Raw genomic sequence first — 19620 nt, 5'->3', positions numbered from 1 at the left:
ATAGATTTTTGCCCCAGATCCCTAAATGGCCCCCTCAAGGATTGAACTCGCAACCCTGAGCTATCCCTCATCCAGTCCATAAAGATGCTATCCGTGTAGAAAAGATGTGTCAGGGATGGTCAAGGTCTGAATTCTCAGTTACAGTAAGTCCCTTTCACACCTCTTGGGCAGTATAAGTGCAATTTATTTCAACTTTGGCTGGCAGAGCAGTGTAAAGGGCCTTAGCACAACACAAGTCAGGGTCAAGTACCTTAGCAGAGGAAGCTTTTACGGCTGTTGATTCCCCTGGAGTCAATGGGACCAGATATCAAAGTGGCATGAATCGGCCATAGCTCCATCGGAGTCAATTGTGCCCAATCCCCAGCTAAATGAGTAAGTTGTTTGAGTGCAGAGGAGTTACAATGGCATAACTGCACTTATGGGGAGGAGAAAATCATTCATTATATATTCACAAAGGGGCACTCAGTTACTTCCCATACACCCACCAGCTCAGTGTACAATGGACGCATGACTTGGTTCTACAGTGGGGACTGAAATCAGGGGCAACTTATCAAGAGCAAGAGTTCCTGCTCACAGATCCCCGAGTAGCCCTGTGGCTCTCCGTCCCTACCTTGATCTTGCGGGGATATTGCTGGCTGATAGTGATGTTTCTGCCGTAGACCTCCAAGGTCACCGTTTTGGTGTAGGACACGGCCTTGCTGCCGCGGTTGTTATTCTCCACCTTGATGTTGAACGGGGTGAGCGTGGGGTCCTTGGAGCAGACCCCAGCCAGCTGGTAGATGCAGGTGCCCATGAAATCGTACTTTTTCCCATCGAAGGTGGTGTAGTGAGGGTCCCCGGAGGCCGTGCAGGTGGAGTAGCTGATTGCGTGGCAGTCACGGACCCCGTTGATCACGGCGCATCTCTCGCTGGCCTTGCAGCTGGTCTCCTGGCAAACCACCATGCCCAGGCTGGGGTCACACCTGCACCGAGAGCGGCAGTTCTCATCGGCCCAGAACGCCTCGTTGGGTTGGTAGTAGCGGCCATTGTAGTCACAGCCACAGCTCCCCACAGGGACACACTGGCCAGCACTGAGGATGTAACCGTTGTCACACTGGCAGGTCTCCACGCAGGGCTCCCGGCAGGAGGAGGGGGCAGTTCGGTCAGAGCAGCTGGCTGGGCAGGCGTTCCCACAGGCCTCGTAGTGGCTGTTCTCAGGGCAGGGCAGGACTGGGAGGGGGTCAGAGAGGGGGAGATTTAACAACACAGGAAATGAACTAAAAACACCTGCTTAGATGCAGCAAGAGCAGAGACAAATTGTAATGTGCAATCAGCATCCTCTATATCACAGGCCGATGTACAAGCAGCCACATTAAGGACACCTCTGGAGCACTGCACGGGGAACAGCCCCACTGGGCAAGGGTGTTTGCTAGCTGGGAGAGCAGGGAAATGCTCTCTTCTTATAGAAAATCCAAGAAGATCTGCAAAGTGCACCCAGAACAGATAAGACCTCACTTGTCAAGGCCTCATCTGGAAGCCCCACCCATGCCAGATGGCCTAGGACTCAGCACCTGTGCCATTGAAGTCGAGTGGTTAAGTACATCCTGTATTTCCAGGTAGTATTTCAGATGGGTTTCACCTTTCCATCTCTTTCTGATTAATCCCTCTCTTCCATCCAATCCACCCACCAAATCCATCCCTCTCTTCTGCTCCTCAGTTACATCCCTCTTACACAATATTGACGACCCCTTATTTGAAGTCATTCATTTTCACAACCTCCTTACATTTACTGGTAAGAGCAAAAAATATATTGATGTATACAATGATACAGCTACATAACTGGAATGTGGATGTGTTTCCAAAGGTTGGCCGAGAATACTTGACCTTGAAGCGTTAGGATGCACAGCGAGAGGAGAGAGTGAGATTTTCTTTACGTTTGATTGTAATAAAATGCTCAATGCCTCCCAAGACCCCTTAATTGTCTTTGGTGACTTCTGCTGAAGGGTAGGGGTGTGTCGTGACTCATTGGTTGAGGAACACTTCTCTAAAGCATTCAATCCGTCCATTAAAAAAAAATCCATTTATCTAATCCAGTGGTCCCCAACCTTTTTCGTCTGGCGGGCACCAGATGACGCGCCACGGAGGACCGTGGCAGCGGACGAGCATCCCGAAATGCCGCCGACAAGCAGCATCATCCAGAGGCGTCGCCGCCAAAATGTTGCCGAAGATTGGTGGCATTTTGGCGGCAACGCCTCTGGATGACGCTGCTTGTCGGTGGCATTTCGGCGGATGCTCGTCCGCTGGCCAGTACGCGGGTTCACGTAGACGTCCCGGTTCGCGCCACGACGCCTGCAGGCACCGCATTGGGGACCACTGATCTAATCCATCCATATAATCCAATAAATCATGAAATCCACTGCCTCAAAGACTATTTGCCTATCTTAGGTAATTATATAGCACACATTACTATACTATCTGAGCATCTCACAATATGTAATATATTTACCCTTCCTCCTCCTTGTGAGAGAGAGCAGTGCTATTATCCCCATTGTACACATGGAAACAGAAGAAGTGACCTGTCAAAAGTCACACAGGATGCAGCTGGAAGAACAGGGATTGGAACTGTGGTCTTCTAAGTGTAGGCTACATTTACAGAGTCTAATACCAGAAGGCACTATTGTGATCATCTTGCCCTGTATACCACAGGCCAGAGAATATCCCCAAAATAAACCCTACAGCAAATCTGTTAAAAAAAAATCCAATCTTGATTTAAAAATTGTCAGTGATGGAGCATCCACCATGCGCCTTATCAAGTTGTTCCAATAGTCAATTACTCTCACTGTTAAAAATTTACTCCTTATTTCCCGTCTGAATTTGTCTAGCTTCACCTTCCAGCTATCGGGGGGTGTTATAATGTCATCTCCTAGACTGAAGTGCCCATTATTAAATATTAGTTCCCCATTTAGATACTTATAGACTGTGATCAAATCAGCCCTTAACCACTGCTAAGATTAATCACTATAAAGCAGGTTTTCTGATCCTTTAATCATTCTCGTGGCTCTTCTCTGACCCTCTCCAATTTATCAACATCCTTCTTGAACTGTGGGCACCAGAACTGGACACAGGAATCCAGCAGCAATCACACCAATGCCAAATCTAGAGGTAAAATTACTTCTCTGCTCCTACTCATGATTCCCTTCTTTATGTATCCCAGGGTTGCATTAGTTCTTTTGGCCACAGCATCACACTGGGAGCTCATGTTCAGCTGATTATCCACTATGACCCCCACATTTTTTCGACAGTCAGTGCTTCCCAGGATCAAGTCCCCCTCCTGTAAGTCTGGCCTAAACTTCTTGTTCCTAGATTTACATATTTACCTTTAGCTGTATTAAAACACATAATTTGTTTGCACCGAGTTTACCAAGCAATCCAGATTGCTCTGAATCGGTGACCTGTTCTCTTCTTTATTTACCACTCCCCCAACTTTTGTGTCATCTGCAAACTTGATCAGTGATGATTTGATGTTTTCTTCTGGGCAGGGGCGTGCACATGAATTTAGATTCCAGCATTTTTGGAGGGGCAAGTTCTGTGCCTCTGCCGGGGTCCCAGGGACAGAAGAACTGTCGGCTCCCGTCAGGGTTCCAGCACTGGAGGAGCTCGCGTGCCAACCCTGCCAGAGCCCTGGGGGTGGAGGAGCTCGCGCCCTTCCTGCTGGGGCCCCTGGGCGGTCCAAGGAGTTCTGTGCCACCTGCCAATTATTGGGGGGCCCATGCCCCTGGTTGCCCCCCCTTTTGCACCCTCCTGCATCTGGGTCATTGATAAAATGGTAATTAGCAATCCCTCTGGAAACACACCTGCTCAGCAGTGTTCCCTCTCATTTTTCCCACCATGTGTGGAATGAATCACCTCCATATTGGTGCACACACCAAAATTCATGTTGCCGGGGTGGGCCCGAGGGGTTTGGAGTGTGGGAGGAGCCTCAGGGCTGGGGCAGAGGGTTGGGTTGTTGGGGGAAAAGGGCTCTGGCTGGGGGTGCGGGCTCTAGGGTGGGGCTGGGGTTGAGGGGTTTGGAGTGTGGGAGGGGCCTCAGGGTTGGGGCAGAGGGTTGGGTTGTGGGGGGATAAGGGCTCTGGCTGGGGATGCGGGCTCTAGGGTGGGGCTGGGGATGAGGGGTTTGGAGTGTGGGAGGGGCCTCAGGGCTGGGGCAGAGGGTTGGGTGTGGGGGGTGCGGGCTCTAGGGTGGGGTCGGGGGTGAGGGGTTTGGAGTGTGGGAGGGGCCTCAGGGCTGGGGCAGAGGGTTGGGTTCTGGGGGGGGTGAGGACTCTGGGATGGGGCCGGGGATGAGGGGTTTGGAGTGCGGGAGGGGCCTCAGGGCTGGGGCAGAGGGTTGGGTTGTGGGGGGGTGAGGACTCTGGGATGGGGCCGGGGATGAGGGGTTTGGAGTGCGGGAGGGGCCTCAGGGCTGGGGCAGAGGGTTGGGGTGTGGGGGGGTGAGGGCTCTGAGACAGGGCCGGGGATGAGGGGTTTGGGGTGTGGGAAGGGCCTCAGGGCTGGGGCAGAGGGTTGGGTTGTGGGGGGGTGAGGACTCTGGGATGGGGCCGGGGATAAGGGGTTTGGAGTGCGGGAGGGGCCTCAGGGCTGGGGCAGAGCGTTGGGGTGTGGGGGGTGAGGACTCTGGGATGGGGCCGGGGATGAGGGGTTTGGAGTGCGGGAGGGGCCTCATGGCTGGGGCATAGGGTTGGGTTGTGGGGGGGTGAGGACTCTGGGATGGGGCCGGGGATGACGGGTTTGGAGTGTGGGAGGGGCCTCAGGGTTGGGGCAGAGGGTTGGGTTGTGGGGGGATAAGGGCTCTGGCTGGGGATGCAGGCTCTAGGGTGGGGCTGGGGATGAGGGGTTTGGAGTGTGGGAGGGGCCTCAGGGCTGGGGCAGAGGGTTGGGTGTGGGGGGTGCGGGCTCTAGGGTGGGGCCGGGGGTGAGGGGTTTGGAGTGTGGGAGGGGCCTCAGGGCTGGGACAGAGGGTTGGGTTGTGGGGGGGTGAGGACTCTGGGATGGGGCCAGGGATGAGGGGTTTGGAGTGCGGGAGGGGCCGCAGGGCTGGGGCAGAGGGTTGGGTTCTGGGGGGGGTGAGGACTCTGGGATGGGGCCGGGGATGAGGGGTTTGGAGTGCGGGAGGGGCCTCAGGGCTGGGGCAGAGGGTTGGGTTGTGGGGGGGTGAGGACTCTGGGATGGGGCCGGGGATGAGGGGTTTGGAGTGCGGGAGGGGCCTCAGGGCTGGGGCAGAGGGTTGGGGTGTGGGGGGGTGAGGGCTTTGAGACAGGGCCGGGGATGAGGGGTTTGGGGTGTGGGAAGGGCCTCAGGGCTGGGGCAGAGGGTTGGGTTGTGGGGGGGTGAGGACTCTGGGATGGGGCCGGGGATAAGGGGTTTGGAGTGCGGGAGGGGCCTCAGGGCTGGGGCAGAGGGTTGGGGTGTGGGGGGTGAGGACTCTGGGATGGGGCCGGGGATGAGGGGTTTGGAGTGTGGGAGGGGTCTCAGGGCTGGGGCAGAGGGTTGGGGTGTGGGGGGTGAGGACTCTGGGATGGGGCCGGGGATGAGGGGTTTGGGGTGCAGGCTGCTCCAGGGCTGCAGTGGGGAGAGAGGACTCCCACCAGCCCTCTCTCGCTGCAGCAGCTCAGGGCCAAGTCAGAGGCGCCTCTCCCCAGCCATGGCAGCACCGGCGGGGCTGGGCCGGGCCGGGGGAGGGGCACCTCTCCCCACCTGCACGGCCCTTGCTAGACTGCTGCACGGCCGTGCGGCTGCGCAGCTTACAGGGAACTTAGCTGCTCAGTAATGATTCCTTAACCATGCCCCAGCCAGCTTGTCCATGCTGATTCCTGCCTGGAGTGCAGAGGACCAGACTAGATGACCTCTCGAGGTCCCTTCCAGTTGTATGATTTTATGCAATTATCTAATAGTGCTGGCTGAAAAAAGCTTGAAAAAAATATTTTCCATCAGACAATGCAGCTTTCTCAACATTTAAACTTTCTGTGGGAAATTTAAGAAGAAATGGCAGAATTCTTGTGGTCCATAATGGGGCAGGGAGAGACCAGGGTGCATCATGGGAGATGGTCAGGGAGCAATGCCCGTAGGAGAGAATGGGAGAACGAGGGGTCCGGAACTACAGTTCCCATGTGGCTGCTCAGGCAGGTGCAGAGATTAATGCTGATGTGAAATAAAATGTTTCCTTCCAGAACCCCAATCTGAAACATTCAATTTGGGAATATCATAATGTTTGTTTCTATCTAAATATTTCATTTGGACATTTTTGAATTTAATTTTTTTCAGAACATGAATATTTTGACATTTTGGGCCCATTTGGGGAGAAATGGAAATATTAAAACATCAGAATTTCCCATGGGATGGAAATTCTCCTTACTGATCAGTCAGTCATTTTCTTTCTCTCCCATGCCTCCATCTAATGTGTACACCTGATGTTTACACAACACATCTGATGTGTGCACCCATGAGTATCTATATCTGTCTCATCTATGACCTAATCCATTTAATTTATCCATCCATCTGTCTAATGTCTAATCTACCAATCTTTACCTCTATCGATTTAATCTCCCTGTGTATCAAATCCATCTATCCATCCATTAAATCCATTTAATCTCCCCATCCATGCAATCCATCTATTCCTCCCAACAATATACTGAGTCTTTCTCTTTCTCTAATCTAATCTACCAAACCCATGTGTCCATCCATTGTCAATTTATCTAGTCAGTTCCAGGGATTTCTAATGCACAGATCACCATAGAGCCTAGTTGCCAAGGTGCAGTATCTAAACTTATCTCCCTGATGCTAACCCCCCTCAACATCTCCTCAAGCGGTAGAGTAAGTAGATTGGCTTGTTTTACTGCTGCTTTTGTCAATAAAGAAACCAAAGCACAGAGCTCACCACAGCCGGACGGTGTCCTCCAGTCATAGACGGTGATGCCCTGTTTCTTGCAGATGGCTGCGTAGGCCTCCAGCGCCTGGCACAGGATGTTCTTGGCTCCCCCGTTCAGACACACGTCGTAGATGCAGCTGTCGAAAATGTCCTCTGGGCTCACTTTGGGGTGACATTCTCTGAAGGGCCCTCCCGGTGCTTTGCTGATCAAACCACAGTATTCGTCGCCCCCGTAGATCTTCTGCTTGCTCTCATCGCACGTTGGGCATTTCCCTTTGCAATCATCCCAGCAGAAGGGGTCCCGGTCTTTGACTTTCCAGCTCCTGGCCCATTCCACAATGGAGGAGACTCTGGTGCCATTGGGTGATGTCATGTCATCTCCACGGTTTTGGTTAAAGTCCCCACAAAGGCCGCACATGGCCCCATAATAGCTGCTGGGGAGGGTGATGATCAGGTGCCAATTCCAGTCATATGACACCTGCAGACCAAAGTCTGTCTGCAGGATAGCATTGAGACCGCTCTGGTAGAGCTTGATTTTACCATCTTCAAGGGTCACTGGCAAGCTGGTGATCACGTCATTGATCTAGAGATAGGAGGAAAGAACCAATCATTATTTCTCTTTCAATCTCGCCTCTTACAAGTTGCTCTTCTGGGACAATACAGATTGGAAAGGCCAGAATTAAACACTTGAGAGCTCAGGGATAAAATGTTCTCTGTCCAAGGGACCTGGCTGTGGAATGTATTCCCAGTGCAGTATAGATAAATCTAGAGTCTGACCAACTTTAGGAAATGCTGGAAAACCCTCCCATATCATAAAGCTTTCCCACCGTAATGACAATGACATTCACAGCTTGAAACCCACTCAAAACTCCATGGATTTCAGCAGAGCATTTACTATTGTCAATATATATTTTATGCAGATGATGCTTGGATACTGTGGTGTTGGCTGGCAGTACAAAACCAGAGAGAAAAAGAGAGAGAGAGATGATCAAAATGTTTTAAATGAAAAACTTGGCTTCTTTATTATCGGTTTTCTCTGAATACAAACTGTCAGCATCCTTCTTCTTCTTTGTGCGTGGTCATGTTCTACTTTGTGTTCAGTCACTGTATCTCTTTATTGTGTTCAGCCGTGGTCATCCTTGTTTTTGTTTTTGGTTGTTCCTGTCATTTACTGAGTATGATCACTGTAGTCTCTGTTCTTTTTTATGGACGTTCATCACAGCCCATTATTGAGTTTGGTCATCATCATCTTTGTTTTTCTTTCTGTTTGGTCATTATTGTTCTTGTTCTTCTTTGTGGTCATTTCTCATCACCCTTTGTTGGGTTGGGTCATCCTCATCCTTGTTCTGTGTTGGTTTTGGTCATCTTTGCACTGTACCAGGTTTGGTCCTCATCATCTTTGTTCTTCCTGGTGTTCAACCACCATGGCCCTGTATTGCATTTGGTCATCACTGTCCTTCAATGTGCTCAATCCAAGGAACCAGTTAGCCTGTGTGATTTGGAGGGACAATGTGGCCTAGGGAGACTGGTGGAACAGGAATTCTGGGAGGCCCAAGGGGACCAGGTGGCCCATGTGGTTCATGGAGACAAGATTGACGTGATGACTTGGTAGGACCCAGGGGCCTGGAGCACATAATTTAAAATCGGCACATTTTTGGCTGTTCAGATTCCTATGTGATGTTAGCATTTTGGATCTTTTTTCTTTTCATGGACACTTTGAGACCACAAAAAGCGGATTTTTTTCAATGAAAATCCAAAAGTTTTCAATTCTGAAAATTCTAAATATAATTTGAATTACCCATTTCAAAATGAATGACATGATTCAGTGGAAATTCTTGAAAAGCAAACAAAAATATTGGTCCTTTTTGTATGAATGGAACAAAGAAGATTTTGCAATTCTCCAAAAAATACTTGGTCTTCAACAAGATAGATAGATAGATAGATAGATAGATAGATAGATAGATGTGCATGAGGATGGATAGGATGGATGGAGAGAAAAAGAGATGTCTGTGGGGGATAGACAGAGTGATGGATAGATGTGTATGGGGATGGATAGATAAAGAGCTTTGTATGGAGATGGAAGGGAGGATGGATGCACAGGTATGAGGATAGATCGATGTGTACGAGGATGGAAGGGGAGATGGATTCAAAGATAGATATATTTGGGGGGGTGGATGGGGAGAAGTTTTTATTCGAAATGTAACCTCTCCAATCATTTTTGCATTTTGTACTCACTCTGATTTTCCCAACTTCCTTCTTGTAGATGGAGATGATGTACCCGTAGACATAGATGTTGGTCAGACGCACGTAGGAGACAGCCTGGTTGCCCCCCCTGTTATCGTTCTTCTCATTGATGGTGAAGGGCACCAGAGTGGGATCGGTCCCACAGTACTTGGCAATGGTGTAGGTGCAGGTGCCCTGGAAGTCAAATTTCAGCCCATCAAAGGTGTGATAGTGCGGGTCCCCCCAGCCCCAGCAGGTTCCAGTGTAGCTGGGAACACACGTTGCACGACCGTTCTCGATCTTGCATGTCTCCTTGGTCCGGCACTTCAGGACTTTGCAAGGATCTGAAAGGGGAGAAATCCCAGCAGTCCATGAGTGAGAGCTAGATGCCAGGCAAGCTCGGTTCAACATAGGCTCAGTTATTGTCCAGAAACAACTGGCCCACCAAAGTCATTCGGAAGAGGGGCCAACCAGAGAGGAGTCAGTGAGAGACAGTTTGCTACAGATGAGAGACCTAGACTATATGTCTCTGCTCAGTGATTGATGAGGAAGAAATTTCATTGGCTTCTGTAGAATCATCGAATCAGATGGTTAGAAGGGACCGAAAGGGTCATGTAGTCTAACCTCCTGCTAAGATGCAGGATAGAAGCTCTGCCTGAGTGGGGATTAAGTAAACAGGTAGAGTAAGAACCTCAACATTTGACCTAAAAGGCAGGAACAGAGGAGACTTTTATTTACTTCTTGACTGTCAAGTCCCTGATCCAAAAGCCAAGGATAAAATCAATTACTTGATTTCACATGTCCTGCCTCCCAGCCCTCCATGTCCTACCCATAAAACTCATTAGATCCCATTCCGCTCCTAGAACTAGGGATAAAACCCAGGAGAACTGGCTCCTAGCCCCCCTGCTCTAACCACTTGACCCCACTCCTCTCCTAGATCTAAGGATAGAAACTCTATTCTGGGCCAGACCCTCAGCTGTTGTGACTCCATTGAGTCTGCTCTAATGTCCAGTTCTACAATCACCTCTCTTCCTCTTTCACTCACTCTCTTTTACCTTTGTTGATACATTGCATGACTCCATCTCTGATCTCACAGGTTTCCTCGCTGGCACAGCTGTGGGCCTGGCAGGTGAATCCTTGGGCAGGAATGCAGGTGCAGCTTTGCTGGCACTTGTTCTTCAGGACCGTGTTGTTGGGCTGTTTGAACAAAGGAGAAATAATACAACGTAACCCAGACAAATATAGTTTTACAGTGAGGAGGTTTTCAGTTCTATGTAGCCCATATATGGGTACAGAAATCACATCTCTTGTCTCCCAGCCTCCCTAACTCACCAGATCTCACGCTTCTCCTAGAGCCAGGAACAGAACCCAGGAGTCCTGTCTCCCACCCCCCTTGCTCTTTTCTTTACCTTTTGACTGTCAAGTCCCTGATCCAAAAGCCAATGATAAAATCCCTGACTTGATTTGACAGAGACCCCACTCTCCTTGAGAGCTGGCTATAGAACCCAGGACTCCTGGGTCCCTGTCCCCTTTTGCTCTAAACCACTAGACCCTATTCTCCTCCCAGAGCAAGGGATAGAAGCTATTAGTTATCATTCCCAGCCTCCCTGCTCTAATCCATTAGACCAAACTCCCCTTTCAGAGCCTGGGTTCATGGAAAGAGAATAGCACCATTAGTGTTGTTTGCCTTTCTATAGAGATTTATGTATTGGCCATTGGCAAGTGACAACGGACTGATACAACATGGCTGATGAGAGCAGGGCGTGGAGGAAGTGAACGGATAGGAGTTAATACCCCAGCAGGGGGCGGTACCTTGTAATATATCCCCTTGTTGAAGCACCCACAGCTCTGCAGAGCCACGCAGCCCTGGCCATCGAAGAGGAAGCCATCGTCGCACTGGCAGCCTTCGGCGCAGGTGTCTGGGCACTTCCTGGCGTCAGTGATCCTGGCACAGGTGGTGGTGCAGAGGTCGGCGCACACGTTGTAGTGACTGTTGGCCGGGCAGCGCAGAGCTAAAGCAGAGAGAGAAGTAATTGATGGCTGGAGAGATCTCACCCCACAGCTTAGAGGGACAGACCTGAAGGAGAGGAGAATCTAACAGGGACGAGAGGACCAGGTCACCTTTATAACAGAACATGAAGTTATTGGTTCCCACCCAAAGGAGTCTCTGAAGAAGCCCGGAGGCCTGGAATGAGATACCTAGAATCGCTGTGCCCACCCCCCAGAGGGAGGGGAGCAAGTGGGACAGGCCCTTGTGCTACACCAGCATCACGGCACTTACGGCAGAAGGAGGTGCTCCTCCAGGGCTGGATGGGGGCCCCGGCATCCTGGCAGGCTGTCACGTAGCTGTGGATGCTCTGGCACAGGACCTGGGAGTCCCCGTTGCCCAGGCACAGATCATACAGGCAGTTGTTGAAATACACAGTGGGGCTGACTGTGCTGTGGCAGGCGGCGAAGGGGCCATCGGGGGCCGTGAGCAGCCCGCAGTAGTTGCGCTGTTTGAAGACATCCTTCTTCCTCTCCTCACAGACCGGGCAGTTGTTCCCAGCGCATCCATCCTCACAGTCAGCCCCCGGGATCGGGACTTTCCAGGCAGAACCAAACGCTACCACGTTAGGGGCCGCCCTGCCATTGGGGAGCAGGAACTCGTCATCCCGACGCCCGTTGTAGTTCCCACACAGGCCGCACGTCTGTCCCTGGTAGTTCCCTGGGATGGTGACTTTGGCGTGGTAAACCAGGTCATAGCTCACGGTAAGGCCGAAGTCTGTTTGCACCAGCACGTTCCCGCCGTGCTGATATGCTTGAAGCTGCCCATCAGCCACGACCACAGGCAGGTTGTGGGACACCCCGTCCACCTGAAAGAGACAGAGCATTCCCTGTGATCCGGGGAAGTGGATGCTGTAGGGGTGGGTTATGGGCACAAGATAGGGTCCCAGGGACACCTGGTTAAATCTGTAGTGACTCCACTGAACTGAATTAAGTTAGGGCCAGATTCTCATCTCACTGATCCCAAGGTAAAACCAGAGTCACTTCTTTCAGTGTAACAGGGTCAGGTCTGGATTCTGATCTCAGTTCCCTGGGGTTAATCTGCAATCATCCACTCACTGCAATGGGGTGAGGACTGGATTCTAGTGTCACTTGTACCATTCAAAATCCATAGTCCACTTTTTTCAGTGTGAGGCCTGTGGATTTACACTGGTGTCAATGAGGTCAGGATCACACACTCAGTCTTTGATCTCAGTTTGGGTCTCCTAGAGAGTTAATTCTAATGACTGACCTGTGAGACAAGTGCCTCTTGCATTGCCACATCACTGGGGCTGCCCCTTGGCCGGTTTCAAATCCATAGGATCATCTTGAGCAGGACTTACCATGACAAGCCCCTTCTTGTTCTGCAGCAGGGTGAGCGTGAGCCCGTAGACCTCCACGGACACCAGCTTGGTGACAGACACCTTCCCATTGCCCCAGGGCACATTCTCCACCTTCACGGCAAAGGACGTCAGGTTCCCGGTGTTGGTGCAGGTCTTGGCCAGGATGTAGGTGCAGGTGCCTTGGAAATCGAAGGCGACCCCATCGAAGGAGAGGTAGTGGGGGTCTCCGGCTGCGGAGCATGTTGCGGATCCAACAGGCTGGCATTTACGGATGCCATTCACCAGCTTGCACTCCTCATAAGGGCGGCAGGTCAACCCCTTACACACCACGTCTCCGCTGGCCTGGCACACACACTGCTCCTGGCACGTTGGGTGGAAGGTCTCCCCAGCCTTATAATACAATCCCAGGTAGACACATCCACACTGGGATATAGGGACGCACTCATCACCGCTGAGCACAAAGCCCTCATCACACACGCAGCCTTCCCAGCACTGGGACGAGCACTGAACTGGGGCGTAGAGGCTGCTGCAGGTCGACTGGCAGCCCCGCGCACAGACCTCGTAGTGGCTGTTTTGGGCACAGGAGAGACCTGCCATTGAAACAACAAGACGTTAGCATCCCATAAAAGAAAACTAGATGGAGTCTGAACTATGATGTAAGGGCTGGAGAAGGGAGCCTGATGACAGCCCTGGAGAATGGAGTCTGTTGGGTGCGGTATGGGAAGCTGCCAGGCAAGCTTCCTTCATACTGTGCCTTGCCAGTATGTTGTTGTTGGACCCCTTGTCAGAGGAGAGTCCGGTCTCCATGGCCCCTTCAGCTCTTGACCCCTTCTGACACTGGCAACTCGGGTATTTAGTTCCAGTTATTACCGTGAGCTCTGTGACATGCTCATTTGTACAGTAAGGACCTGCATGAGATTCACATGCTCATGAAATACAGGTCCCATATCCCATTCCCTGGACAACCCACACTGAGTCAACTTCTCGCCCCCAGGCAGGGCCTGGATTGGAATTCGCACCCTTAGGCAACAGGCCCTGAATTCCAATTCCCTGCCCCTGAGCCAGTCAGGTCCCCTGTCTTGGGGTCAGATCAGAGCTGGTGCCCCCTAGAGGGGAAAAGCCCCATATCATCTCCCATGCCCACCCTGACCTGGCCAGTCCCCCTACCCTGGGGCTGGATCAGAGTCCACAACCCCTAGGGCAGAAACATCTCATATCCCCTTCCTTGAACACCAACCAACTTGTCTTTCCCTTGAACAAAGACCCTGTTTTCTTTCCCTTGTACATTAACTTTCATCCCAGAAGATGGTCCCAAGCTGCTTCCACTTACTGCAGAAGGAGTTGGTCCTCCAGGCATATATAGTCACCCCAGCAGCATGGCAGGCTGAGGCATAGCTGGCGATAAGCTGGCATGTCACAGCTTGTTGGCCTTTGAATGAGCAATAGTCGTACACGCAGTCTTGGAAGTAGCCCTCGGGGTCGACTTTGCTGTGACACTCTCGGAAGGGGCCGTTCTTGTCTAGGAGCATTCCACACTCCCCATTCATTCCTCTTTGGCGTCTCTCAACAGCTGCTAGATCTGAGCACTCGTCCTTGGCAACCTCCACACAGCCGGGGATATCCTTCACCTTCCAGCTCTGCCCAAAGGCCGTTGGGTTTGGGGCCAATGTGCCGCCCCTCGTGGTCAACTCATCTCCCTTGTCCCCGTTGAAGTTCCCACAGAGACCGCACACGGCTCCAGCGTAGGTGCTTGGAGCAGTGACAGTGATCCGGCCCTGCCAGTCAAAGGCGACGGTGAGACCAAAGTCAGTCTGGATCACTGCTTCCTGCCCCCTCCGGTATATGGAGATCTTGCTGTTGTTGGTGCTATATGGTAGGTTGATCAGCACACTGTTCACCTGGGATCAATGCCAAAGGATCAGAGAGAATGGTCTGACACTGAGCAAGCAACTTTGAACCTGCAGAACCCTGCCCCTCTAAAGAACTTTACAGGTAGAGCTGGTTGAAAACAAAACCCAAATGGTGAATTTTGATTTCATTTTCATTCTCCTCATTTTTTATTTTCCTTTTTTAAAAAACTCTTTTTAACTATGTTTCAGTTTGGAGATTAAGTAGTTTTTGAAAATGAAATTTTATTGATTCCAAAACCAAACATTTTAAATTTTGGAACGTTTTATCAGCAGGGTGACTGATTAAAATTGCCAATACAAACGTCCTCCCAAATGAAGCGCAATGCACAATCACCGATGACTGTCGATAGAAGAATAAGAGCTAGGGGTACAATGACAAAATGCCAAAGAAAGAAAGTGATGTCAACTAAACACAAAAAGAGAAGAAACACAGAAAGGCTGACAAATGACCATAGAAAAGGAAGAAGGTAATGAATCTGAGGAGAAATAACTTGCAAAAGCTGGTCAGAATTTTCCATCAGAATGATTTTTGCAGCAGAAAATGCAGTCAGAAAATTTTGATTTCCTGAAAAAAAAATCTATTTTCCTGACAAGAAAACCCAAATGAAATATTCATTTTGGGTCAATTCGACCTGAACTGGAATGTTTCATTTTGAGTCAATTAAAAAGAAATTAGCTTCTTTTCCCTATTTTACATTGCCTTATGGGAGTTGTAGTTCTAGTCCTCATTCTCTCCTATGGGCTGGACTCCCTAGAGGACTACAACTCCCTGTAATAGATTTCCGCTCCTTGGAGCATCATGGGTATCACATGACTCTAGTTGTATTATGGGTGATATAGTCCCCCAGGAGAAAATGGTGTTAGGAACCACAGCTCCTATCAGGCAATAGGGAAATACAATTTAATCTTGAAATGTGGCCCAACAAGCTGGATCAGAACATTTCTGTTTGAGTTGCTTGAAATATTTCATTCACTTGAACATATTAAAATGTAATATTTTGACATTTCAACTTTTTACCCCATTTTGGGATGAAAACACAATTTGGAAAGATCTAAACTTCCTCTGTGGTTCACAGTCCACATTTCACTCAGCTCCGCTTGCCATGCAGACATACACGGAGAAGGCTTTATTTGTATAGCAGCAATGCCAAAAGTAAGGTTCGGCTGATTATCTACATGAAATTACATCTGAGCTGGGCAAACTGAACAGGATTGCCAAATGTAGGGTTACCATTCGTCCGGATTCCCCCGGACATGTCCGGCTTTTTTGAGTTAAAAATAGCGTCCGGGGGGAATTTGTCAATGTCCGGATTTCCCCCCCCATACAGAGCGTGCGCAGCTTACAGGGTAGCCGGGCCGGATCGTGCCACTCGCTCGGGGCTCCGGCAGCCAGAGCCCCTCCTCCGCTTCCCCCTCCTCTCCCCTGCAACTTGAGACCACTCCCCTCCTCTTGCTCCCTCCCTCCCCCTCCCTGCATTCGCAGCTCCCTGGCCGGCACTTCGCATTGGGCCTCCGGCAGTCTGGAGCTCTGACCCTGCTCCCCTCCCCCGCTGCCAAGCGCGCCCCCCGCAGCACAGTAAGAGGGCCGGGGGCCAGAGAAGCGGCAGGGAGGTTCTCGGGGGGGTAGTCAAGAGACAGGGAGCAGGGGGAGGGTTGGATGGGTCAGGAGTTCGCGGGGTGCTGTCTTGGGGTTGGTGGTGTAAGGTTTTGGGCAGTCAGGGTACAGGTGGGGGGGGTCTCAGGAGGGGGCAGTTAGGGGACAAGGCACAGGGAGGCTTAGGTAGGGGGTGGGGTTCTGGAGGGCAGTTAGGGGCAGGGTCCCAGGAGGGGGCAGTCAGGGGACAAGGAGCGGGGGGGGGTCGGGAGTTTGGGGGGGGCTTTCTGGGGGGGTGGATAAGGTTTTGGGCAGTCAGGGTACAGGTAGGAGGTAGGGTCCTGGGGGGCAGTTAGGGAGAGGGGTCTTAGGAAGGGGCAGTTAGGGGATAAGGAACAGGGAGGCTTAGGTAGGGGGTGGGGTTCTGGAGGGCAGTTAGGAGCAGGGGTCCCAGGAGGGGGCAGTCAGGGGACAGGGAGCAGAGGGGTTTAGATGGGTCAGGAGTTCTGGGGGAGGGGCTGTCAGGGGGTGGGGGTGTGGATAAGGGTTGGGGCAGTCAGGGGACAGGTAGGGGGTAGGGTCCTAGGGGGCCAGTTAGGATGTGGGGAAGGTCTCAGGAGGGGGCAGTCAGGGGACAAGAGGCAGGGAGGCTTAGGGAGGGGGTGGAGTCCTGGGGGGCAGTCAGGGGACAAGGAGTGGGGGGGAGGGTTGGGAGTTCTGAGGGGGCAGGAAGTGGGAGGGAGTGGAAGGGGCAGGGGCGGGGCTAGGACAGGACGGGGGCGGGGCTAGGGCGGGGCTCCTCCCGTCCTCTTTTTTGATTGTTCAAATATGGTAACCCTAGCCAAATGTCCCATTTTCAACCAGAAAATCCAGTCAAAAAGTGGACATGCCGGCCACCTGCAGGAGCAGCGCGGAGCCAGGGCAGGCAGCGAGCCTGCCTTAGCCTTGCTGAGCCACCAACCGGGAGCCACCCAAGGTAAGTGCCACCTGGCTGGAGAGCACATCCCGAACCCCTGCCCCAGGTCAGAACCCTCTCCTGCACCCTAACTCCCTCCCAGACCCTGCACACCAACCCCCTGCCCCAAGTTGGAACCCTCTCCCACACCCAAACACCCTCCCAGAGTCCGCACCCCCTCCCACACTCTAATGCCCTACCCCAGCCCTGAGTCCCCTCCCGCATTCCAAACCCCTCATCACCAGCCCCACCCCACAGCCCACACCCCCAACTGGAGCCCTCAGCCCCTCCCACACCCCTACCCCCTGCCCCAGCCCAGTGAAAGTGAGTGAGCGTAGGGGAGAGCAAGTGATGGAGGGGGGGGCTGGAGTGAGTGGGGGCAGGGCCTCAGAGAAGAGACGAGGCAGAGCTCAGGGAAGGAGCAGGACAGGGGGCAGGGCAAGGGTGTTCAGTTTTGTGCAATTAGAAAGTTGGTAACCCAATTGGAAGGGCTCGAGCGGGCAAGGAAGGGGGCTGCTGGGCAGGCAGCGCAGAGGGAGGTGGGAGGCTGCCGTGCAGGAGGGCTGCCCCCTAGTTCAGGGGAGCTGCTCCTGGGTGGCTACAGCGCTCTTCTGACCTGCACTACCAGGCAGCCCACTGGAGGTGGGGTTTGCAAGTCCTTTGGGGCTGCTCACCCTGGAGTTGAGGGGGGAGAGCAGTGAGTGATCGGGGGAGGCGGGAAAGAGGAGCAAATGGGGGACGGCGCCTCGGGGGAAGAGATGGGGAAAAGGGTCCAGTTTTCAGAAATAAGAAAGTTGGCAACCCTAGAACTGAGAGAGAGGCAGATGTGGGCATGTCCTAGCTGGATGCAGCTCCAAACAACGCCAAATTCTAGCTGGGAGAATAACGGGTTTTTCAGTTTGCTGGCAATTCCAAAAACAAAAACCAAAAAACCAAAAAACCAAAACAAAACAAAAATCACATTGAACCAAAATGAAAGGTTCCAAAATGTTCAGTGAATGAAAAAGCAAATGGGGGGAGGGAGGGAGGGTGATGGGATGGGACTAAACTTTCCATTTGACCCAAAACAAAATGTTTTGGTTGAATTTCAAACAGGTCTTGTGTTTAATTTTATTTCTAAAACTATCATAAAGGAAAATTTGAAATTAAAAGTCATTTTGAACTGAATTTATGTTTTAAAATGTCAAAATACAACATTTGATTGGTTTGGATTTTTTTTTTTAGGGTTCTTTCCAATTGAAACAATTTGGTGAAACTGACACAAGCTCACAAAGTGTTTTCGTTTCGCCAAACCTGCACTTTTTACCAAAAACGTTTTGATATGAAAACCGTTAGCCACCTCAAGTCCAAAACATACATTGGCAATTTCAGTGTGTGTTAAAAATGTGGTTGAATTAAACATCTAATCACAGTGTCCTGGGCAAAAGAAAAGGTAAAATGAGCGAACTCAGGAAAGAAGAAAAGAAGGATGACTGACCACAGGAAAGAAAGAAAAAGTTTCAGTGGCTAAACATGGCAAAGGAAGACAGGTCTGACGACTGACCAGGAAAGGGCAGAAGGGTTTGATAAACTCACCATGACTCTGCCAGGGTTTTCCCTGCTGATCACAATGTCGACCTCATAGACTTTGACCTGCACAACTTTGGTGAAGGACACAACTTGGCTGCCCCGATGGTCGTTCTGAACTAGGACCTGGAAATCCTCCAGGTCCTGGCTTTTGATGCACATCCCGGCGAACTGATACAGGCAGGTGCCCTGGAAGTCAAACTTCTTCCCGTCAAAGCTGATGTAGTGAGGATCCCCCGAAGCTGAGCAGGTTCCGTAGCTGATGGGGTAGCAGTTCTGGATGCCATTCTCCACCCGGCACTGCTCCCCAGTCCTGCACCCCGTGGCCTGGCAGCTCACTTGCCTGGTTTGGGGGTCACAGAGGCACCGTCTGGTGCAGGCACCGTCTCCCCAGAATTGCTCTCCGGGAGCATACAGACGCCCCTGGAACTTGCACCCACATCCAGCCTTGGGGATGCATTTTCCAGCATCCAGCACGAAGCCCTCATTGCACTGGCAGGTCTCTACGCAGGGCGAAGAGCAGTTGTTAGGGGCCGCTTGGTCATTGCAGGTGGCAGGACATGCAGAGCCGCAAGCCTTATACTGGCTGTTCTCTGGGCAGGGCAGAGCTGTCAAACGAACAGGACACTGAGGTCACTGGGAATATTGCTCCCTGTAGCATTAAACAGTTTGGCACAGGTCTGAGGAGCCCAGCTGGAAATTCTGCATCATAGCAGCCCCTAATGATACTCCTGAACCTGCAGTGAGCTCTGACCCATAGACCTAGAGATGTTACAGCCCCCATCACCTTCAGTCCATGGCTTTGTCCCGTTTACCTTTAAAAGACTGAAGTAATGGGGCTCCCACCCATCCACTGGAGAAGATAATTCTGTAGGCTGATAGACTTAATCATTTCCCCTTTGCTCCATCTTGTCCCATTACTGTTAGATATACCCACTGGGAGTCCTTGAACATTTCCCCTACCCACTTCCTCACTCTTCAGATCCTCTGAGAGGGTTGTCTCCTCCAGTGCTTATGCCTAGTCTACAGGAGAAAGGGTATGCTAGTATACCTAGACCAGCAAACTCCCCTAGGCGGGATACTGCTTATACCAGCAAAAG

The 19620-nt window shown here is 51.6% G+C and overlaps 1 protein-coding gene across 1 annotated transcript in view; it reads right to left on the bottom strand.

The window, feature by feature from the left end:
- The window catches only part of LOC128826914 (IgGFc-binding protein-like), a 32752-nt gene that overhangs the window by 8854 nt on the left and 4278 nt on the right, over positions 1-19620 (bottom strand). Inside the window, exons 4-12 of the mRNA XM_054010468.1 lie at positions 18530-19128; positions 13826-14393; positions 12496-13085; positions 11409-11982; positions 10940-11139; positions 10183-10324; positions 9140-9471; positions 6914-7487; positions 611-1209 (exon numbers count right to left, since the gene is read on the bottom strand). Coding sequence (XP_053866443.1) covers positions 611-1209; positions 6914-7487; positions 9140-9471; positions 10183-10324; positions 10940-11139; positions 11409-11982; positions 12496-13085; positions 13826-14393; positions 18530-19128 — 4178 coding nt within the window. The remainder of the gene's footprint in view (positions 1-610; positions 1210-6913; positions 7488-9139; positions 9472-10182; positions 10325-10939; positions 11140-11408; positions 11983-12495; positions 13086-13825; positions 14394-18529; positions 19129-19620) is intronic.

This window comes from Malaclemys terrapin, chromosome 21 (assembly GCF_027887155.1).
Source record: "Malaclemys terrapin pileata isolate rMalTer1 chromosome 21, rMalTer1.hap1, whole genome shotgun sequence".
Classification (NCBI taxonomy): domain Eukaryota; kingdom Metazoa; phylum Chordata; order Testudines; family Emydidae; genus Malaclemys; species Malaclemys terrapin.
Note: the sequence above shows the minus strand (reverse complement) of the source record. Positions and strands in the feature narration are given on the sequence as shown.